Source organism: Plutella xylostella, chromosome 17 (genome assembly GCF_932276165.1).
Source record: "Plutella xylostella chromosome 17, ilPluXylo3.1, whole genome shotgun sequence".
NCBI classification, from domain to species: Eukaryota; Metazoa; Arthropoda; class Insecta; order Lepidoptera; family Plutellidae; genus Plutella; species Plutella xylostella.
The window spans coordinates 8,439,026-8,464,709 of NC_063997.1; the positions used below are offsets into that span (position 1 = coordinate 8,439,026).

Consider the following 25,684-nt stretch of genomic DNA (forward strand, 5'->3'; position numbering starts at 1 on the left):
GTTTTTACAGCAGCAGTCGTCGGCGGATCCATTTGCAAATCTATTTGGCCTTTTTAAACGTAAAAGCTATACCTACTTCAGAAGCAGAAGATGGCAGTTTCAATGCATATTGAAGTTTTCATTTGTAGAAAGAGCTACTGCAAGTACCGTGGCGTTACAGGAGTTGAGGTCTCACTAAACGTTGTAATTTATTTGGAGATAATATTTTTGACAACGGTAATTAAGGTTGTTATATTTTTTATAAAAATATAGGTAGGTACATGTATTTATTCAAGGAGGCCCATATTTTTAGATTATATAACATTTACATTCATATTTATAAAGACAGACATTACATTAAACTAAGAACAAATCGTACCTACAATAAAAGTTGATTATAATGAGCCACCCTGAGTTTTTTGACTTCTTCTTCTTCTTCTTCTTCTTGTCGTGTCGATGGCAACTGTCACACTTCCGCGGCCCAGTGGGCAGTTTTTTGACTGAGACTTTTGTTGCTCGTTTGCCCGTGTGACTGTGTGTATAAAACCCTGAATATTTTTCATGATTCTGAGCTAAGGATGTCTTTTGACCAAAAAATCACTAGCCTAAGCAAATACCTAAGGACATAGGCACAAAGAATGTCCCTGAAGTCACCCGTAGCTTTGATCTTCGGATTCGTTAAAGAATTCCTACTGAAAAAGTGCCTACATTATTTTGTTCGCAAAAAGTTTCAATGTAAAGCAAAAATATTGGTCAGCCTCAGAAGGTTTAACAGTGCCAGAGTTAGACGATTTTTAGGGTTCCGTACCACAAAAAGAAAAAGGGACCTTTATAGGATAACTTTGTTGTACGTTTGTATGTCTGTCACCCCCCTTTTTCTCAGAAACCGGATATCTTTAATATCAAGCTGATATTTCGCATAAATGTACAAATTGGAAATTGTAGAGAGGGCGCCACCGTCGCTCAATACAGACCAGTTACAGAGATTGAATTTTTAAAACTTAATTAAAAATAGAAATACAAAAAAATTGTGATTAAAAAGGTCACCAACATTTTCATGTAGTCATAATACATCGACCAAAGTGTTATCAAAGTGATTTAACTACTAATAATAAAAAACAAAAGATCACAACAATTCAAAGCAAAACTGTTTACAATGAAGAAAAATAGTGCTTAATAAAGTTATCAGGGCAAACAGGCTCATAACTAAGTGTCTGTGTCAGTGATATTAAGTGATTTTAGTGAAATAATTGATATTTACTAACAATCTATTTACTTGTGTGATATCACCTGTCCAAAGTTCACCAACGGCTAATTTGCACCAAATACATGCAAAACTAGAACAAGATCAATTATTTCAACAACTAATCTTAAGCAACTGTAGTCTAGTCGGATAAGACTCTGGACTCTGTAGCACTATCTCGCCGAGAGCGGGTTCGATTCCACCGCAGTGCATATAATCTTTTGTAATTTATTTCCTCATACTGTGATTTATGGTAAAAAGATACTAAAGATAAAATATAAAACATGAGTTTCTTAGATACCATCACGTTTCGTAGACGGCCGCGAACACAATCAGAAACACAAATGACGGAAGATGAAGCTAATAGCACAAAAAACGCACTAGATGGCACTTCAAACAGTATGCCATCCTTCTCTGAGGACGAAGACGAGGTGGTTAAAGATCTTAAGTCTCAGATCGAACATCTTCAAATTGAATTAAAAGCCGCACACGACGAAATCGGTAATCTTAGTCTAGAAAATGCGGAACTTAAAAATAGCATCAAGGTAATACAAAAAGAAAACGATATGTACAAAAAAGTCACAAATAGTTTGAAAAATGACTTAGCCACTCCTAAAAAAAAGAAAGAAAACATTTCGGCTATGTTGACAAAGACTCCTAGAATTATAACTGAAAAATACGTAGACAATAAAATTTATACGACTAAGGAATCTACAAAACAAAAAACACAAGTAAAACCAAATCATAATAATGACACAAGCAAGCTACACAGACTTACGACACCAAAGGCAAGAGATAGTAACAGAAACTCTTCCACGATGACAAACCAACCTAGGACACAAAACAAGTTACTCATTGTCAGTAGCAATAAAACCAATAACATTTTAGAGATAACTAGATCTACATTTCATAGCGACTACAACTCATGTCATGATTTGACACCAAATGTTGGAATAAAGCAACTTCTTTGGGGAATTGAAGCAAAACTGAAGAACTTCACGAAAGATGATTTCTGTGTGATTTTAATCGGAGAGAGTGACTTTAAAACGACGAATAACTACTTCGATTTAGTTGTGTACATACGAGAAATTCTGCAGCCATTACATCACACAAACATTTTAATATGCCTTCCTACATTTAAATGCCATGACCACACCTCAATGTTCAACTGGCGAGTAGAAACGTTTAATAACTTAATTTATCTGGATGCTCTGACACATGAGCACATATTTGTACTTGACTCAAATGCTAACTTAACTTATGACTATATCATGTTTTCAAGGGGTCAAGGTCAATTAAATGACAAAGGAATGCAAACCGTATTTTATGACATATATAAATCAATCAATTTTGTTATTAAAAAATACAGAGAATGCCCATGTAATCATATTACTAACAAACAAAGTGTCACAAATTCATGTAATACTAATAATTCATCTGACTTTTTTCGTGTATAAATCAATATGTGTTATGCATCAAAATATTAATGGACTTATAACTAAATCAGACTTGCTAGTTGTGAATTTGGAAGAACTATCTATTAATAATACAAATGTAGACGTCTTGTGTATTACGGAACATAATATGATGGCCTCTGATGTCAGTCAATTGTCCATACCAAACTATACACTGGCTACACATTTCTGTAGAGATGATCGAAACGGGGGATCCTGCATCTTGGTAAAAAACAGCTTAAAGTCTAAACCTATCTTGGAAATTTTGAAACTGAACAGCCCAAATCGTTTTGAGTGTTGTGCTTTGGAGCTAATTGATCATAAAATTATTATAATTTGCATTTACAGAATACCAAAATACACTAAGGAGGCCTTCAATCTATTCTTTGAAAAACTGGAGGTAATCCTATCTAAATACTGTTTAGGAAAAAAATGTATAATCTGTGGAGACTTCAACATTGACATCCTAAAAAATAATGAACAAACAAAGACATTTGAAAATTTACTCCTAAGCTATAACTTCAAACTTAAAATTCGTCAACCCACACGACTTAGTAGTGGTACCTGCATTGACAACATTACATATAATATAAAGGGTGGCACAGCTGAAGTCATAGATTTCGCGCTGTCTGATCATACTGCACAGTTAGGTACATGCCCAGTTAAAAAAAGTTGCAGTCTACCATTCTGGTATACATATAGGCGAGACTACTCTCTTGAAAATCTACAGAAATTCAAGGAATGTTTAGACAATCTTAGTTTTAATGATGTATATGAAGAAAAAGATGCTGATAAAGCATTTGACATTTATTTTAATACTTTTAAACTCTTTTATGACTTGTGTTTCCCACTTAGAAGAATAAAAATGTACACTTCAAAAAAAATTAAATGGGTTTCGAAAGGTATTAGAGCTTGTAGTAAGCGGAAGCGAGAACTTTTGTGGGCGTATAGACGTGCTCCCAACTCTAATAACAAAAAAAAGCTTAAACTGTATTCAAAAAGACTCAAATTAATAATTGCACTCACTCAGAAACACCAGAACGATCATAAAATCAAAAACTCTACCAATAAATCAAAAACCACATGGAAAATTATAAATAAGTCGAAAGAAAATTTTCCTCCGGAACCAATATACCAATTAAAAGTCAACGGCAAAATAATTAAAAAACCATCTGACATCGCTGAAAATTTTAATAATTATTTTGTTAATGTAGTTACATCTCATTCGAATCCGGAAAAAGATGAAGATAATAATTTTAATAGTGACCGACAATATGAATTTAATAATTTATTGACAACTAAAAGCTATAATTCACTGTTCATGAAACCGACTACCGCACATGACATATATCTAATAATAAAATCATTGAAAAACACAAACAGCACTGGGTACGATGATATATCAACCAAAGTTGTCAAATATGTTGCAGCAACAACTGCCCCGGTGCTGAGTTATCTGGTCAATCTTAGTATAGAAACGGGAGTCTACCCCAAGAAACTTAAAAAGACTATCGTAACACCAATTTTTAAGAAAGATGATAGAGAAATCATGGATTTCTATCGTCCTATAGCACTGATTCCAATTTACTCAAAGATATATGAAAAATGCATCTATGATAATCTTTATTCATTCTTAGAAAATTTCGATATCTTGGCGAAAGAACAACATGGATTCAGAAAAAAATCCACGATTAATGTTGCTATATATAATTTTATAAAAAAAATAATAACAAACATTGACACAAAACAATCTGTATCGGCACTATATATGGATCTATCAAAAGCATTTGACTTTGTGAATCATAAGGTACTTCTGAATAAATTGGAAAAATATGGCATTAGAGGTAAGATTTTGTCACTCATCAATTCCTACCTTACTGATAGAGCTCAACTAACCCAGATCAAAAAAATATGTAGTAAAACAAAAACAGAAAAAGTTTTTTTATCTAGCGAAAAGGCAGTTAAAAATGGTGTTCCACAGGGAAGCGTGTTAGGTCCTCTGCTGTTTCTTATTTATATTAATGATCTTCCTAATATAACAAAACATTCAATGATACTATTTGCCGATGACAGTACGATTGTTTTTACTAAAATTAATGAGAATGATTATAACCTTGACATTAATAATACTCTTGACAACGTTGTTGGCTGGTTGACCGCTAATAATCTTAAATTAAATGTTAGTAAAACTAAATTAATGGACTTTTATAATAATGACATAACTAATTTGAACATAAATATTTTAGGACATACAATTAATGAAACGGACGAAACAAAATTTTTAGGCTTAATTATTGACAAAAAACTTACATGGAAGAGCCACGTAGATACTGTATGCAAAAAGCTGAGTCAGTACTCTTATGCTCTCTATCAATTATCAAAAACTGTAAGCCAATCCACAGCTCTCATCTCTTACCATGGTTATGTGACCTCAACATTAAGGTATGGGATCATATTCTGGGGAAACTCTACAGACAGAGAAAACGTTTTTAAAGCTCAAAAAAGATGCCTACGCTCCATTTGCAAATTGCGCAAAACGGACAGTTGCAAGGAGTATTACAAAAAATTAAAAATTTTGACATTTCCTTGCCTTTATATATACGAAGTATCAGTTTTTATAAGAAACAATTATAAGGACTTTGACAAAATCAATAACAGGCGTCACAATAACCTATTAAAAGCTATGCCTCGTAAAACAGCCGTGTTTAGCAGGAGTATACTTGGTATGGGACCAAAGATCTTCAATAAATTACCAAAGGCTCTACGTGACATTGAAAACCTATTTCATTTCAAAAGAGAACTAAATAAATTTTTACTTGAAAGGAACTATTATAATCTAAACGAGTTTTTCACAGACAATATCTAATGATAAATTTATGTATGCTGGCAGGTCTGATAATTAGGTACTTTTACTATTATTATTATTTTTTTAATTAATTTAATTGTTTTTGATAATTGGTGTTTTATATAATTTTTTGGCATAATTGAAACTATTGAAACCTAACTTAATTAAAAATATAAAACTGTAATTAAAATATTAATTCTTAATTAATTTGTGTAAAATTTATAAAATTATGACTATGACGCCTCCTCTCTATTTGTACGCCTCATGGCAAAGCATGGCATGTCCTAACCTATACATAAGATGAATGTAACTAACCTGTGTTTATGCAAATAAATATATCTTGAATCTTGAATCTTGAATCTTGAAATTTACAGTCCCAACAAAGTAGTAAAATAAAATATTAAAAATATATATATTTTGTAGTAAACGTAATACACGTAAAGTGGGATCATTTTATACCCGGTTGTTACGATGGTGTGGGGTGTCGTTTAATAGGTCTTCCAAAAAAAAAAAACAAGGATGTACTTAGTACATATCCCGAAGTCAAAAGGAAAACTATCTCAGTTAAGTAGACTTGTACGGAACCCTCAGTGCGCGAGTCCAACTAGCACTTGGTCAGTTTTTTTTAAGTATTTCCCGCCTTCAGTTCACGAGGACCTCAAGTTTTCACTAAGTACACCGAGCAGAAGTTTCCTTTCGATCTTCGTAGATACTTCGGAACCAGCCTAATTACCAACTCTTTGAAGTGTGTACGTCTACAGTCGTCTGCACTTACTATATTCATGCTAATGTTAATTATGATTTCATAAACACTCACGTACGTAATAATCAATATAATCCTCTTTTTGTAAGGGGGTTTAATAACCTGACATATACCTACTCGCAAGTCCGTATAATGCTATTATTTTACTTGCCTGGCCTTTCTTCACAAAATGAATTTGTTCTAGCCTAATTTATTTTATACCATTAGTAATTATTATTAGTAAGTATTGGAATTTTTTGTTATGTAAACATAATTATTATTGATGTAAATGTAAATTTATGTTATGATTGTTATTGTTGTAAGGCTTTATAAATAAATAAATTATTATATTATTATTATATTATATTATATTATTATATTCTTTATTTCTCCAGCTGACGCGTCATACAACAGTACATACATACCTGTAGTAAGTACTGTGAGTCAGTCATAATTTTCACTTTCAGATAACTTTATTTTTACGTAACGACAACATGAATTTGACAAGGTTCCTGCGCCAACCTACTTGCTTAATAAAATCGTGTTACTCGTCCCTTTCCGTTCATAGCAAGGTGAATTGTGATCCTGTGAGCTCGGATTGCTCTGCTTACGTTTATTGATAGATAAGAATCCTGATTTTATTGCTCGTAAACTGAGACGAGACGTCTTCCTGAGAACATAAAACTTCATGGAAATTCGTTTGAACTAGAATCTACATGCATGGTTGGTATATCTTCTTCGTAAAACCTACCGTTGCAGCGTTGTTTATATAATGTAATTCATTTTGGAATATTGATCTTATTGTAATGTTGATAATTGTATACTCTGTACATCATAACAGTTACATATTGAATACTAAAACGATATACAGTGAAACCTGGTTAAGTGGGACCTGGATAAGTGAGAAACCTCCATAGCTGGAACTCATGCTTAGGTCCCAACACTTTGGCACTGAATAACCTCCGGACGAGGAAAGCCTCTATATCTGGGATTTGTTCTTTCGATTTATCATCATAGTTACCTCTATAACTGAGACAGCGAGTATATAAATTGTATATGCATAAACCTCTGTAACTGAGATAACATTGTTAGTTTTACTCATTCTTATTCTACCCACAAATTCCACTTGCAATTCTAAGTACGTAAGTACAAATTTTGAGCTTGAGTTCAGTTCAGTTCAATGTATTTATTAATCAATTACCTTCAGTTTTAGTTTCGCTTTACTATCATACAGATGTTTAAATTTTAAAAATGCCAAAACGAAAGCTACAATCGTTATCATTACGTGAAAAACTGAAGTTAATATCCGTTTATGAAAGTGGGAAGACACGGGAAGAAGTTGAAGCGCTGAATTTTAATTAATTTATAAAAAATATATGTATATTTAATTAATTTTTTTTTAATGATCTCTCCTGTATAACTGAAATAACCTGTATTCTCACCTGTATTAATGGATAACCCTCTGTAAATGAGACAGACATTTATTTATACCTCTATATCTGAGACACTGGGTAAGTGGAATACCTCTATAAGTGAAACGATATTGCAGGGCCTCAAGTCTGCTATTGGTTATAAAAAATATCAATGCAGATATCCTATAGAGACTCAATAGAGACTCCATTGTGATTGGCCCAAAAACGGTAGTCCCTACGACTCACGGCCAGTCTCGATAAAATATAAATGCTATTGACACAGAGTGATCGTGACGTCATCTTGGCATATTATCAGTGTTGCCGCTTTTGTTAGAATTGTAAAGCCAGCATGCACGGATCGTCCGACTTGGGCTTAATTTGAAGATTTTTCACACTATTTATTTAAAAGTATAACTGTTTTATCTGATTCGATGCTTTTTAAAATCAATAAAAGACGTGTTATGGCATTTAAATATATTTTTCATATATTAAACTGGCTGTATAATTAAGACCATAGGCAAAAAAAAAACTCTATTGTCGTGTCGATTTGTTTGTTACACAGAGTAGGTAATATATATGGTTTTGTTTCTTATGTCAACTTTAACATTGTATCGTTTTGTTTTGTTTCGGTTTTCTCTGTTAGTTGTGGATAAAAAAACATACAGACGAATTCGTTCATTTCCCTGTTGAAAAGTGATCTCTTCGCGAAATTATCGCAAATATGGATTATTTATCGATGAATGTGCAGTTGTGCACGCTTTGAAAGCTGAATTAAGGAAAAGAGGCGCATAAATAAGCGGTCTCAAAGAGCACCTAATTCGGAGGTTAGTTTGTTTACTGTTTACAAACTTATTTTTTACCAAATGTATGCTTGTTTGCTTAGATAACAGTTATGTTTTTTCTTTTTACAGACACCAAGACTATGACCGTAACAGTAACTTGGTTGGAAACGTAGAGGACAGCATCACACAACAAAATGATTCAGTGTATACTGTTGAGTGGCCTTCAGAAACTTTGTATAGCAGTGTGAACACTAAAAATTAAACTCCAGATCTAGATATTGTAAAGTAAAGTAAAAAGTAAAAGTAAAATATGCTTTATTGCCAAAATAAAAATGACCTTACATAACTTATTCTACATTATAACTAATTATGACTAAGTTACATTATACTATTTTAGTTAAAACAAGTACTTCAATAAATTAAAATTTTCTTTTGGCAAATGGTGACATGCTCAGCATAAGTCGACGGAAAACTTGTCTTCGATCGACGCTGTTTTTCAGCATGCCCCAGTGTGTTTATTTAATTTACAAGATCCTTACAGTCTAACAGAGGCGCCTTGTAAAGTAAACTACAGAACTAAAAGAAGAATACAATTTCATGCACTTATTTCATAATCTTAAAAAAAAAACAATAATAATAAAAATAAATAAAACTTTTATAAATAAATCGGTATGTGTAACTGAGAATTTTGAATGAGTAGATAAGTATGAGTTAAATAATGTTTTGTGTATGTATCTGTGTTATATATATTATAGTTTTAAACAATGGAATTATACCTATTATGCAAATTTGGTGCTTTATAATATGTGTTGAAGTTTGTGTGAGTGAATTTTGATGAAAGTGTGTATTTTACTGTAGGGATTGTGTATACTAGATATTTAAAAAAAAAAATTAAATATTTAAAAAAATATATTAAACTGAGATAAATTAATAAGATTGATTTGGGTAAGCACTATATTTAGTTTAATTTCTTTTCAAAGTTATATGTTATATTAGCTAGGGATATTTGTTTATCTAAAATATATTTTTTCATATTATTTTTGAATGATAGATATGTCATGGCGGTTTGGATAGGGGGTGGTATGTTATTCCAGATTTTGGACGAGGCGTATTTAAAGGATCCTTTATAATTCTTTGTTTTATGCTTGGGGCAGGATATCATTTTACGGGTTTTACTACGCGTATAAATACCATGCGATTCTCCTTGCCACTCAATTTTATTATATAAGTATTCCGGCTTTTTATTGCGCACTACTTTATAGACAAGCCCGGCTAAATGAAGTTCCCTGCGACCTTGCATCTTTATAATTTTTTTATTGTTTAAATACGGTGTGATATGACTACGCTTGGGAATCGTGAAGCAAAACCTAGCACATGCATTTTGCACACGCTGTATTGCACGGCTGGTTTTTTCTAGCAGCCTAGGTCCGTATACTACGTCACAATAGTTAAAGATGGATAGAATTAAAGCTTCCGTTAGCATGATCCTTACTTCTTCAGTTAAGGGTCAGCAAGGGGTAATCGAGGGTTGGCATTGTCATAGAATTATGTAGTAAACGATGCTCTACAACCTTGAAAAAAATCACACAGGTAGCCGAAGAGTCTAGCTAGGTGCTGAATGATTCGAATTCAAGTAAATGATTATGGATAACTGTAAATAAAATTCAGAATATCACGAAAGACCAGAAAATCACACTCCCGTATTGTAACAACTGTGTCGTAATTATAAAGAATTTTCATATGATTTTTATCATATTATAAAGTTAAAGGCTTGGACTAGGCGCTAAATACCTTGTTTTTTTAATAAACACACACTTATTTTGTGTAAATTAATCCCAAACTTAAGCAATTTTTTTCCCTCAAATCTTCATACAAATATCTATGGCGGCTTTCTGTGTTATAAAATCATAAACACAAGTGACGTTTGACTCAGTTGGCCGCTGGCCTCCAAAGAAGGGTCACGTCGGTTTAGGTAGCACTGACAGCTCGCGATCTTATCGTGTACAAACACAAAATCACTGCACATTGGTTGTCATTGCACTTTTTCAACTTTTATGACACCAACATAATTTGATTTGAAATTGAGGAAGCATAAGTCTTTTATTATATTCAATACATTAAATTAGATAGTGGGTAATATTCTCGTGACATTACAGTCTCGTAAAAGTCTGATGAGGAGCAGGAATATAGCGAATGGATCTAAGTGATGACAATACGCAGGAACATTAGGTTAAGGATCAAAAATACAGTCTCATGGTGCTGGTGGAGGTATGGTCTCGTGAGGATCTGATGAGGGCAGTAACACGGTGGTGGCTCAATTTTATTTCAAAGATGTTAATAGCTAAAAGCATCGACTTTGGGCTATTAAGTATATTTTTCAGAGAGAGAGAAAGATATTTTATTTTTCCTCTGGATGAGTTAGGTTTACTGGGTTTACTAAGTTCATTCTGTTAATGGCACCAAGTTGTTATGTGTTCATAAGTAATAATTATTGATTAACAAAATGCTGTTGGTTCTCCACGAAAATGTAAAAATAAAAATAATATAAATAAAAATAAATTCATAACGTAAAATTGTCAATGACGGAATTTCTTCTATAGACAGTAGTTACTAAAAAAAACCAACGATAGATTGCGTGATTTGAAGATAAAGATAAAGATACATTTATTCGACACATAGACAGCAACAACAAAAAAAATAAAAATATGGATTTAAAGAAAATGAAATACATACTTATACAAAACAACAAGGACAAAAAAAATAGAACATGAGACAAAAACAAAAATACAGACAAAATAAAAAACAATAACACAACGGCTTGCTGTCCGGAGTGTCAAAACGGCACCAGCTCAGCATGTGCTGTGGACAGTAAGGCCACAGCACTTGATTGATCGGCGAGCTGAGCACCAAAATCAAGAAAATATTCAAAGTTTCCATCCTCGCTTTTCACGCACACACATCACAAACTCATACATACCTTGTTCTAGGAGCAGTGTCTACCCTGCTGCATTTCCATGACCACTTATCACTAGTGTCCCACCGGTTTCGGTGCTCAGCGGAATAGCACCATTAACCATTATTATTCTGAGATATCATCACTTTTTATTCTGAGTTACCCAACATAAAATCACGCTATCTATTGAAATCTTTTTTTTAAATTAGGTTTTGTCTATGGTGTAATCCCCAAATTTAAGGGTAAAAGCTAAATAATTATATTTTAACCTTTTTTATACCTATTATATTAAAAGACCTATTCAACGATACCCTACCTACACCATCAAAATAACCGGAAAAAATATCAGCCCCAATTTACTTGTATGGGACAGGGAGTACCACAATATTTTTTTTGGGGTACTCCCCATCTATGCGAAATGACAGCTTAATATCTTTACCCGTTTCTGAGAAAAAGGGCGGTGACAGACAGTCAGTCAGACAGGCGGACAACAAAGAGATCCTATAACGGTTGCTTTTTTCCTTTTGAGGTACAAAACCCTAAAAATAAGAAAAAATATTATGCTGCTACCAAAAAATGTACTTACAGGTATTGAAAAAGCGGTATATACTAAACAAATTATAAACAAACAAAAAGGTATTTTGTTTGTTTATAATTATATATTTTTATTTGTAACTTTTTAGTTGTTTTTATTTAATGAAATTTTACGTCAGTAGTTCATGATCATTTTTTATTTCAATAATTTTGTTGTTATTTAAATAGGTACCTTCAATATGCATATTTTTGTAATGTGAAAATCAAGCCCTTTCATTTGATACCTTACACGGCAATGTTGAATTATTATTTTTTCGATCATCACGTTATGTGCTCTAGAGGGTGCTATGTACATTTTAATGTAACGTCACATAAACTATAACCATCGCGCAATCAATACGCGTCTAACAATACTTCATACATAAAAAATTATCAAGCCGTTTAGGCTACAGGAGGAAACAAAGAAACAAACATACATACATACAATCAAAAAACATTACCTTCCTCCTTCGGCAGTCGGGTAAAAAGGAGTAAGACAGGGGGTCATTCTGAACTTTTGTTCTACGAGTTTTGGAAATTAACAAAAAAAACCTTTTTCATAGAAACTTTGTTGGACACGTGACTTTTTACCATGGAAAACGAATATTTTTTTTCGCGAATTTGCAAAACTCGTAGAACAAAAGTTGTTCAGAATGACCCCTTGACTCATCCCCTTTCGGCTTAGTATAGCCCTTTTGCGACACTATGAATTTACTTTGCTTCGTCGTCGGGGTTCAGTTGGCTGGAGGATGTCCGAAACTTATTATCTACACTTTAATACTTGTAGTTACCTTTCTACAAGTAAATACCACATTTGTTTGAAAAAGCTAATCGGGTTCCGAGTATGGAGTAAAGTGGCACTCCTATTAATTTCTACTCTTTCCTGGTGCCTACCAGTGTAAGTAAAAATTATACTTAAGTACCCTAAAATCACCCAAAATGTACTTGAACATAATTTTCAATAAAGTTGGCGAGTAAAAGTTTATCGAACCACTGTGCAAACTTACATGTGTGCGTGTCACTGCGTGTGCTGTGTGAAGAGCATTGCAAACCCAAATTTGGCGCGGCACGTCACCCTGTACGGGCCCTTAAATAGCTTCTAATACCGTATAAAACCTTTAGACGGAAAAAAGCTGTTCTTATTTTTTGGCTTATGTGCTCCTCGAAACGTAGTTCACTGTCCATCAGTAAGCCCAGATTCTTTGCGTGATTAACTCGCTCGATCATAATGCCATTTATTTTTAAGTCCGGTGCATATTTTATAATTTGTTCACACTGTCGTTTTGTGCCTAAAACTAGGTATTTTGATTTTTTTGGGTTAAGGACTAGTGCGTTTTTTTTTGTCCATTCATAAATTTTCCCTAAGTCCTCATTTATAAGCTGCACAGCTTCTAATGTTTTTTGGTGCTTAAAAGAATAATAAACTTGGGTGTCATCCGCGTATAAATGAATTTTACAGTGTTTGATGTTTTTTATGAGGTCAGTTGTATAAAGAATAAATAATAAAGGACTTAGTATTGATCCCTGCGGGCATCCTCGTGGTATGATTTTCTGTTGTGATTTTTTGAGCTCTCCCTTACCATCCTCAGTAACAACAAACTGTGTTCTATTACGTAAGAATGAACTAAACCAGTCGCGAGCCGCATGTGAGATGCCATAATAGGACATTTTTGCCAAGAGGAGCTCAGCACTAATACAGTCGAACGCACGGGAAAAATCTAGTAAAACTAGGATGCTACCATCACCTACATCAGCTGACGCAATTATATTGTCTGTTACTTCAGCTAGGGCAGTAGCGGTGCCATGTTGCGCACGGAAACCTGACTGAATAGCTGGTAGAATAGTTGAATTTTCAAGAAATTTGGTTAACTGCGTACAGACCACTCGCTCTATAATTTTAGACATAACCGGTAGTATACTAATTGCTCTTAAATCATTGAGTTGCTTTACCGATGATGATTTTGGTAGTGGCTTTATTTTAGCGACCTTCCAATCACCAGGAAATATTTTATCATTAATAGAAACATTTATTATTCGTGTGATGATTGGAAGGGTAACTGGAAGGGTCATTCGCGACATTTCTGCTGTGACTGTGTCCCAACCTGCGGCATTTGTTGTTATTGCACGTATGATTTTAGAAACTTCATCCATGTTAGTGTTATGCAGATTAAAATCGTCTGATCCAAAACGGTTATGTTTATAATAATTTAGCAAATTTTCATCTATATTGCTGTCACCCGGAACATCCAAAAAAAAATTGTTAATGTCGTCTGGATTACTTAGATTAGGTGGAATATCTGGCAAGGTTGAATTACCAAGAACTGATGTCTTTTTAAGATATTTCCACATTTGTTGTGGCTTGTGTTTGTTTTTATTGACGTAATGAGAAAAAAACGCTTCTTTCTCACGTCTCAGTGCACTAGTGAAAAATAAGTGAAAAATATGGTCACCCATATTTTTCATATCCTTGTAGTATGCGAAATGCGATTCTTTTTGGGTACGATTTGCTCGATGAAGCGCTTTATCGCGTAGTGACATCATTAATTTAATATTATCAGTAATCCAGGGACTAGGGCTTTCTTTAATTTTGACTTTCTGTAGTGGTGCATGTTTATCAAAAATTAAATTCAATAAATAGTTAAACACTTTTACCATATCGTCTATATTATCCTGTTCGTTCACGTCCTCCCATGGCATAGCATGTAGATCTTTAAGAAATAAGTCATTATCGATTTTATTCATGGCCCGTATCCATTTAAAAACTGGTGGAATTGGCGGTTTTTTAATATTAAATTCGGTCATCACCAGACCATGGTCACTTAAAATATGGTTATGGTGTACACTCACAGATTTGCAGATGTCTCGACTGTCAGTTATTACAAGGTCTAACAGGGTGGATGTTCCATTTTTAACTCTTGTTGGCTCCTGAACTAGTTGGAATAGATTTTGTTGCTTGAAAAATGATAGTAGTTCAGGGGCCGCATCCACGTTAGGTTTAAGTAACGAGTAAGTTTGTCACCAATGAGTAACTACTTTGGAATTTATGCACAGTGTACGGTGGCCTGCGCCTAAAAGTATACAGGCGGAGTTTTTAAAATAGCGATCCCTGATGATGAAGGGACCAGCTACATCTGTTATAAATCCGGGGACGTGTTGTGTGTGATGTGTGTAGCAGTGGTGTTTATGTGGATGTGCTTGAGCAGCATGTGAGCTTGAGATCGCTATTTTAAAATCTCCGCCTGTATACTTTTAGGCGCAGGCCACCGTACATACCATCGCTCTTACGGTGAATGAAAACATCGTGATAAAACCTGCATATCTAGATTTTCGAACCCACAAACCTGCAGAGGACCAGCGTGGTAGGAAATGGTCCAAGCTTAGGAGTGGAGTTTAGACCTTAAGGCGATATGCACAAAGGCTCCATTCGAGTGAGCTAGGTGCAGGTACTGACACCCTCACAAATAATAGAATACTTAGTATACTATACTACCATTATTTAGTTTCAACTAACAACTCAACCAGCATTCATTGTGTGGATTACTAATGTGTTATATTTTTTGTATAGCAGTGTGTTTAAACGGAAAGGATAAATAAAAGTTAAATCAGTGTGTAACTCTTTTATTTTTATTGTATTTATTAAATGCCTAATCCATATTTACATTATGTTCTTTCTGAAATTGGTTATAATGATTTTCACAAACACGAGATTGTCGGATTATAATTATTTCACAAGCCACTGTTTTAGAACAGTTTTATTACTTGGTAACATATGTCCTCCTTTTCTTTCCGAACATAACGGATCTGCACAACAATGCGGGATAGTAACTCGATATGATGATAGTTATTTTATAATTAATAAGCTTATAAGATTCAAGATTTTAAAACTTTATTGAGAACCTGCTCCTTTTTTCGGAGTATGTTAAAAATATGGCTAAGAGAATAATGCAATGAGTATCTGAAACGTATAATAAGTATACCTAAGTATTTGATAGTCTTCTACCATCCAGGGCCCCAAGTCTACTAAATGCATTAGAGTATAATTGTATGTCGATTGTATGTCGACAGCGCAAAATTACACATTTGGCAGTCTTGTATTTTTTAAGACCATAGTGTCAGCTCGATGGAAGTTGGATGGAAGCCACTCATAATACATTGAACAACACGCTAGTCCACTGACAAGTGCCACACCGATATCGTCTCTCGGGTGACAATTTGCGTAGTCCACTATTTATTGACGTTTCCGTCAGTTGCTTCATTACGGTTTATCTGTCAAAAATTACCATTCTGAGGCCATTGAGCAGATACACCTAATATACACGTATTATTCAGATGTTGTCATAATGGATCGGAATTATAATTTAAAGAAGAATGGCGAAACCTGACCCGCTTTGCATAAGTTAGCAGCCACTAACCAAACCTATTTTAAGTTATTGATAAAAATGTCTATTATCAGTGAAAAATATTTAAAAAAATCTAAACCATGGGGTTCTTGAGATATTAGGGTTAAAAAGTAAATTAATTAAATATATTTTTTTCGTTAAATAAGATATTGATGAATGGTACACGCACAAATAAGTTTTATAATCTAAATCATGGGATTCCCAATACATAGCGCATCACAAAATGTATTACATGATTTTATTTATGCAAATAATATCATAATTATTTTTGCACATTTCACACTCAGAAACCAATTTTTAAAAAGAGACCAATTTCAAAAATTATTTCATTCTTTTCAAGTTCCCGTTATCCCGAAGTATTATAAAATACTTTTTATCCAGGAATTCCCACGGGAACACTTTTAAAATCAATTTTTAGCTCGAGGGTAACATCTAGTACAGTAGAAAGACTTGATCTTTCATCACCTATATCTTCGTTCTCCCATGCCTCATAATAATAAAATTAATACCAGTATATGCTGTAGTCACGGACTACACATCAGTGTATGTTTCATCAATGGCCGCTCTGGGTCATGGCGCCATAGAGAAATGGCCATTCTCCTTTGCGGTGGGAAATGCTAATATTAGCAGACAGAGTGGACAGAGGTCGGCGGGAGTTGAAGGAGCGGCGTCGAAATCGCGCCTTCATGAGCCGGAATGTCGATCCTCTCGTGAGTTTGCCGGACTCGGAGTTTGTGAGGACATTTCGCCTCAGTAAGCATGTGGTGAAGGAGATTGCCGCGGATTTAACTCCCCTGATAGCCAAAGAACGCAGGAAAGATGGTATATCTATGAAGGTTTGGAGCCGTCTATAATTTGGCAAAAAATTGTTCTGAACTGGATGGTAGAAGACTATCTAATACTTAGGTATACTTATTATACGTTTCAGATACTCATTGCATTATTCTCTTAGCCATATTTTTAACATACTCCGAAAAAAGGAGCAGGTTCTCAATAAAGTTTTAAAATCTTGAATCTTATAAGCTTATTAATTATAAAATAACTATCATCATATCGAGTTACTATCCCGCATTGTTGTGCAGATCCGTTATGTTCGGAAAGAAAAGGAGGACATATGTTACCAAGTAATAAAACTGTTCTAAAACAGTGGCTTGTGAAATAATTATTATCCGACAATCTCGTATTTGCGAAAATCATTATAACCAATTTCAGAAAGAACATAATGTAAATATGGATTAGGCATTTAATAAATACAATAAAAATGAAAGAGTTACACACTGATTTAACTTTTATTTATCCTTTCCGTTTAAACACACTGCTATACAAAAAATATAACACATTAGTAATCCACACAATGAATGCTGGTTGAGTTGTTAGTTGAAACTTAATAATGGTAGTATAGTATACTAAGTATTCTATTATTTGTGAGGGTGTCAGTACCTGCACCTAGCTCACTCGAATGGAGCCTTTGTGCATATCGCCTTAAGGTCTAAACTCCACTCCTAAGCTTGGACCATTTCCTACCACGCTGGTCCTCTGCAGGTTTGTGGGTTCGAAAATCTAGATATGCAGGTTTTATCACGATGTTTTCATTCACCGTAAGAGCGATGGTATGTACGGTGGCCTGCGCCTAAAAGTATACAGGCGGAGATTTTAAAATAGCGATCTCAAGCTCACATGCTGCTCAAGCACATCCACATAAACACCACTGCTACACACATCACACACAACACGTCCCCGGATTTATAACAGATGTAGCTGGTCCCTTCATCATCAGGGATCGCTATTTTAAAAACTCCGCCTGTATACTTTTAGGCGCAGGCCACCGTACACTGTGCATAAATTCCAAAGTAGTTACTCATTGGTGACAATATCTAGATCTGGACTTTAATTTTTAGTGTTCACACTGCTATACAAAGTTTCTGAAGGCCACTCAACAGTATACACTGAATCATTTTGTTGTATGATGCTGTCCTCTACGTTTCCAACCAAGTTACTGTTACGGTCATAGTCTTGGTATCTGTAAAAAGAAAAAACATAACTGTTATCTAAGCAAACAAGCATACATTTGGTAAAAAATAAGTTTGTAAACAGTAAACAAACTAACCTCTGAATTAGGTGCTCTTTGAGACCGCTTATTTATGCGCCTCTTTTCCTTAATTCAGCTTTCAAAGCGTGCACAACTGCACATTCATCGATAACTAATCCATATTTGCGATAATTTCGCGAAGAGATCACTTTTCAACAGGGAAATGAACGAATTCGTCTGTATGTTTTTTTATCCACAACTAACAGAGAAAACCGAAACAAAACAAAACGATACAATGTTAAAGTTGCCATAAGAAACAAAACCATATATATTACCTACTCTGTGTAACAAACAAATCGACACGACAATAGAGTTTTTTTTTTGCCTATGGTCTTAATTATACAGCCAGTTTAATATATGAAAAATATATTTAAATGCCATAACACGTCTTTTATTGATTTTAAAAAGCATCGAATCAGATAAAACAGTTATACTTTTAAATAAATAGTGTGAAAAATCTTCAAATTAAGCCCAAGTCGGACGATCCGTGCATGCTGGCTTTACAATTCTAACAAAAGCGGCAACACTGATAATATGCCAAGATGACGTCACGATCACTCTGTGTCAATAGCATTTATATTTTATCGAGACTGGCCGTGAGTCGTAGGGACTACCGTTTTTGGGCCAATCACAATGGAGTCTCTATTGAGTCTCTATAGGATATCTGCATTGATATTTTTTATAACCAATAGCAGACTTGAGGCCCAGTTCAGAACAATTTTTTGCCAAATTATAGACGGCTCCAAACCTTCATAGATATACCATCTTTCCTGCGTTCTTTGGCTATCAGGGGAGTTAAATCCGCGGCAATCTCCTTCACCACATGCTTACTGAGGCGAAATGTCCTCACAAACTCCGAGTCCGGCAAACTCACGAGAGGATCGACATTCCGGCTCATGAAGGCGCGATTTCGACGCCGCTCCTTCAACTCCCGCCGACCTCTGGAAACGTCAATAAATAGTGGACTACGCAAATTGTCACCCGAGAGACGATATCGGTGTGGCACTTGTCAGTGGACTAGCGTGTTGTTCAATGTATTATGAGTGGCTTCCATCCAACTTCCATCGAGCTGACACTATGGTCTTAAAAAATACAAGACTGCCAAATGTGTAATTTTGCGCTGTCGACATACAATCGACATACAATTATACTCTAATGCATTTAGTAGACTTGGGGCCCACAGGACCCTTGAAGTCTCACTTAACCAGGTTTCACTGTATAAAAATCTTATCTACAAAAACTACTGAGCATAAAAATTCAATCATAATCCAAGATTTACAAAGCTCATTGTATAAAGGGGGATATTCGAAAGAATCTGCAAATGTCCGGAAGATAATGAAATTATCTGGCGCACATTTCCAATTCATTAAGTCCTTCGACAAAGTGAGGTTCGCAGCAAAACTTCCCTTTTAGAGAGCGGAGAGAAATTGAAAAACCACTGCTAATCTCCTTTGAGTTCTAAAGTAGGATCGCCGTAGTGCCTTATAGGAAATTGCATTGTTTCTCGACACTACATTGGTTTTCTCTATCCGGTGTTAAAATAAGGTTTTTGTTTTCTAAGCTCTCTAATAATTCTTTTATTGTTAAGTATATTTATATTTATTATACTTACGTTTAACTTCACTATATAACAAGTATTTCAACTAATGCCTATATAATAGGTAACATGGTTGGACAGGTAGCCTCGCTGGATCTACATTATGAGCAAGGTAAGGTGGCCGTGGCTACGTTTCTATTATTTTTTTAATTAAAATATGTCTATTTCTTGTAACAGGGTGAAGTTTCATTTACATACCTATATTAATCAATTTCCAATTAAGAGTAGAAAAGCGGTAAAATTGGGAACATTTCGCAACTTACCTGAGCCAGCCGAGCTCCAATCGGGTTTACAATTGATTACGACAAGGTCCTCCAGTGTCACCGCGACCATTAATTCCGTAGAACTGTGTTAGAGCACACCTTTCGTGTTCTATCTTTCTGCCGAAAAATATATTAATTACTAAGTGTAGTTATTAGGTAGGTACTTAGATAAAAAAAATTGTTTGAGGTATTTCTTAGTTTTATTACCTATTTAATTCTATGTTCTGTCTGCACCCACTTTTCACTAGTCTTTTTAGAGTGACAGTGACAAACACTGAACTAAGGTTAGTCTTCTGAAAAACACCCTCTTTATAACTTTATTAATGATTGGTCAAGTACATAACTTGCAAGCGGCAAGCGAATCTGAAATAATCAGAATAACTATGTAAGTATATAACTAATATAAAGGTATATACAGGGTGATTGGTAAGTCGATGTATTCCTTCAAATGGGTTATAGACGAAGGCATTTCCAGTCGATTGAACCCCATAATGCATTATCCGAAACTCAACCATTTCTGAGTTATTTAAGTTTTAAGTTTTTTTTTATAATTTTGCCAAAATTTATTTTTAAAAGCCAAATATTTAAAAAACTAACCATTTTATTAATACTTTTTTTATTGTTTTGCATCAGTGACATCCTAGTCAACTAATTATAATCATTAAATTCGCAATATTCAACTTAATTTAGACACAGTGCTTCAAAATAATTGAAACATTAAGGAAATGTTTCAAAAGGTGAAATCAATAATGCTTAATTAAAAATAATTTTATCTGAAAAATTTTCAGGCACTACAGCTTAAAAACATAGTCAATTTATAAGCTTTAAAATGACATATTTCAATCTAAAATAGATTAAGGTAGGTATGACCAAGATATAGCCAAAAAAGCACCACACGGTTAGCCGAAAGTACTTTAACACACTATCGGACAAGCATTATTTCGGTGAAGCAACCTTGTCGCTGATCTGTGCTTTTGAGGAACCGCTTCAATTATTTTGAAGCACTGTGTCTAAATTAAGTTGAATATTGCAAATTTTATGATTATAATTAGTTAACTAGGGTGTCACTGATGCAAAGCAAAAAGTATTAATAAAATGGTTAGTTTTTTAAATATTTGGCTTTTAAACATAAATTTTGGCAAAATTATAAAAAAAAATTAAAACTTAAATAACTCAGAAATGGTTGAGTTTCGGATAATGCATTATGGGGTTCAATCGACTGGAAATGCCTTCGTCTATAACCCATTTGAAGGAATACATCGACTTTCCAATCACCCTGTATATCTACTTACCACCCTTATAATGATGCAGTTCCCATTACAATACAAACTCGTATTAATTTGATATTGATATGGCTGTGTTTGTTTCCATTGCCCATTCACATGCAAAAGAAAGGAATTGGCTCACCCTCCAAGATTGGGCGCACTCATGGAAAACTAATAAAATCGAATTTCAGGTGAATTTTCCATGTTTCCGACGCACATGAAAGCTTCCTGAAGAATTCAATACAAATTTTACTGCGAATGTAAGATATGCTATGAAAGGTTAGCGTTCTAAGAAAACTCGGATATAATATGTAGTTACTTACGTAACTATTCGAATAGATAGGTATAAACTACCTACTAGGAAATTACTGTTTAAGATGTTCCAAATTCGTACTTACATTATTGTTATCATTAAATTAAAAAATAATAAGTAAGTAGAAAAAAACATTCGTAGTCAGAAAATTAAGTTTTAAAATTTTATATCTGCATCTTTTGCCAAACATTTAAATTTGTTTGGAACGGAACATTCAGCAGCTGTAATAACCGCTTTCGGCGTTTAATAAATAATTGCAGGATAATCATCATTTCCATTTTAATTAAAAGACTTAAAGTAAAGATAATTATTTGTTTTATTCGTTATTTTACAGAATGTGGCAGATAATCCCTACGAGATTGAAGATTATACACTCACGAGCAATGAAAAAGTTCCAGTGACGTAGCACCAAATTACTTCTAAACGGAAAAAGCAATATTAAAGTCGGGTATAGAATAATGGTATACCCGGTTTTGGACCAGGCATGGGGTAAAACCGTAAAAAGTTAAGATTTAGAAAAACATTATTATTATTAATTAGAATAGTTTAAACATTGATTTTGTTGAGCAAGACTGTTAATTATAAGGCATAGTAAGCAAATTTTAATAAAGTTGATTAAAACTCCTTAATTTTGATTTTTTATTAATTATTTTCCTTAGCGTCCCGGTCTTACCCCACATTCCCCTACATTTAACAGCGCATTAGAATATGACCAGCTAAAATAATATACATAAAAAAAATATTATAATTGAGGCCGTTAGTTGTCAGAATGGAACTTCTTCATTGCTCACTAGCGTTTATTCATATTAATTATGGTTTTGTTCCAACTACTTATACATACGTCTGTATAATACAAATAATGGGTGATATGTATGTAGGTAAGTAAATTGAATTATGATACAAAATAGAGAAGTATACAAAAGAAGATATGGGTTATTTAATTATGTAGGTTCTACACACGTTCCCAATAAAATTCTACAATAGGTTCGTCTTTTTGGATTAAAATACATACATTAAACTTCAAATATATTAAGGTTACCATAACATTAACATCCCTCATTTCTTTATAATTAATTGACAATCTGAATAAAAATAAACTTTCTATAAAATATAAGAACTAAAAATGTTTTAAATGGTTACCGCTTTTTTTTTGTTTAAATAAACGGATTTCTTGTTAAGTAATTTAGAATACCTACCTTTAAAGGACTATCAAATATACACATATCTGAATCAGGAGTCAGGAGCCCAAAGGGCAATAATGAGGACTTAAGTAATAAATTTTAAGATTAATAGCTGTGACCTATCTCAGTTGAATAAACCCGAAACCTTTGCATAATAGATTTTCTATATAACATTTCACTATAGAAGCTAGTGATTAATTTTCACGGGTTAGATAAGGTTACATTTTTATTACGTAACTAACAATTTTAACATTGTATATGTAAGAAAAAAAATGTTTGGACGAAATTTATGGAAATAAAATATTTTCTGTTTTATTCTTAGACTGGTTTTACAGTCATGCTTGAAGCTGGACTTAAACCTAAAATTGAATAATTTCCAATGATTTCAATATAATAAACGTAAAACCATCCTACAGATAAGTTAATAAATATAATAATTCTCAAATACCATGAACTTATTTAACACTAAGCCGATAGGACTCCGTAATATGTTTATAACAACTTTTGTTGAGGGAAATTTGCAAAACAATATCTAAAAAATAATTGAAGACCCCATACTAAGAATGTAAGAAAATATTAAATAATACCTATATAAAATCGTTTGTTTAAGAAATTCTCCAAGAATAAAAGTTGTTTAGAAGGACGAGTTGGTTCTTGCTTGACTTTAAATACCGGAACTCCGGTAGTTATACAATACTTAATTATTTATTTGATGTTTACAGAAATAATTATTTATACCTTAATTACATGATTTTTTTGACCATATCATTACATATTTATACAATGTTTGTAACAATTATGAAAATACCTAAAAGCAAGGGCAAGGCTTTTCAGGATTACAAAGATATAGGTAGGTTAATTGCTATAAACTATATTTTAAATGAAATCGAAATCTTTAAAGGTAACAAGAGCCTTATGGTTACGATTTCGTTTTTCAAAACTGGTAGGTATATTCGTTTGACATAATAGAAACAACTAGGACCTAGGTATATAAACACCTATTTAACACTACATATTTACATTACCATATTTTTATGGTCTTCGACCCTTATACGTTTATTATAGACTACAATCATTAATAATAATGATAAACTTGAATTAACAAATTAAAAATAATAACCGATTAAAAACAAAATAGCCTTTTTTAAAACTCATTTTTTTTTAATAATTTCGCGAAATACAACTTCTATCAAAGCAAATAAATAACGTAAGAAATACATTTTCAGTAAAACACCACGTAGTTTTTTTTACTATCACAGGATGCTCTGAGCTCATTCATTTATATAAGTAAATAATAAAAATATAAACCACAATTCGTTCATCACTTACACCTACATTTGGAATTCATTTAGAAAAGCTCCACGTTCAAACATTTGAGCAAATATACATTTACAATTCAAACAAACGGCTACATTTAATTGAGTAAAAAAACATAATTTTTAGGTAGAATAATTATAAAATGTACATAGGTACATACCTACATAGTACCTTTCAACTTTTAACACAGTCGCTGATTTTAACTACGAACATTTTTTGGCAAGAGTTATTTTAATAACTTTGTTGTACGGTAACTTATGACTTATTAAGGAACAATATTTATTAAACTGTATGTAACGTGTAAGCCATAATGACGCTAAAATGACTGGATAATTTTAATATTTAGAGGAACTTATGAGCATACACCTACAATTATTATTTACAAAATCTTCATCCAGTCGAACCACATTCTCATTTCAACCATAACTTGAGTAACGCACAAAAATAACTACATATTTTGAAAAACACTATTTTCCTAAAATAACTTGTTTTTTACGCGGGAAACAGTTGTCCTGTCAGATACGCAACTGTCAGATGGGAGAAGATGGCGGCTCCGAGCAGCATCGTGCTTTGGTCGACGGCCGCCGCTTTTCCAGGCAACCCGCATTCTTGTCCTCTATACTCCAAGCAGAAGTTCTAAAAGATAAAGAGAAAAAACTTAAATAAATGAAATATATGTATAAAAAGTAACAGCGTTGTACAGGATGTTAAATAAAGGGTAAGCCGAAAGGGGGTCAGGTGTCGCAGGAAGAAGAATATACCACATGTATTTTAGAATGATGAGCAGAGTCACCCCCTTTCCGCTTACTATACTATTTTAGCAACATCCTGTTGAAATCTTCGTGATACACACAAGAAAGGGTGAGCTTCATAATGCATTGTCTCATTGTCCGTGTCCAAGAGTGAACAACGTACTAAAGGTTGAAGAGGGGTGATAAAAGGATGGGAAGCGGAAATTTCATTATAACATTTTATTGAGAGTCAGTTAAGAGCCATCATCATCGCAATTCCGCTTTCGAACGCTTTGCAGTTAATTAAAAAGTATACTATACCGCACGTGAATTCCATTAAAATATCTGAAATGCAGTTACACAGCAGGTCAAGTTATGTGATATTAAATTAACATACATTTTGTGACGATAAACCAATTTGAGTGTGACAAAAACGTTGACGAGTGAAATGTTGAACGCGTGCATTCTCGCACGATCCAGATTATTCGATATGATGCATGACTATTTATTCAGTTCGCCGGATAAACTGCAAAATTACTTTTTAC

At 33.5% G+C, this 25,684-nt stretch overlaps 1 protein-coding gene across 1 annotated transcript in view; it reads right to left on the bottom strand.

Moving 5' to 3' along the window:
• Positions 1-22,923: 22,923 nt before the first annotated feature.
• Positions 22,924-25,684, bottom strand: part of LOC105389464 — a 38,876-nt gene continuing 36,115 nt past the window's right edge. Inside the window, exon 6 of the mRNA XM_048626691.1 lies at positions 22,924-25,044. Coding sequence (XP_048482648.1) covers positions 24,901-25,044 — 144 coding nt within the window. The 3' untranslated portion in view covers positions 22,924-24,900. The remainder of the gene's footprint in view (positions 25,045-25,684) is intronic.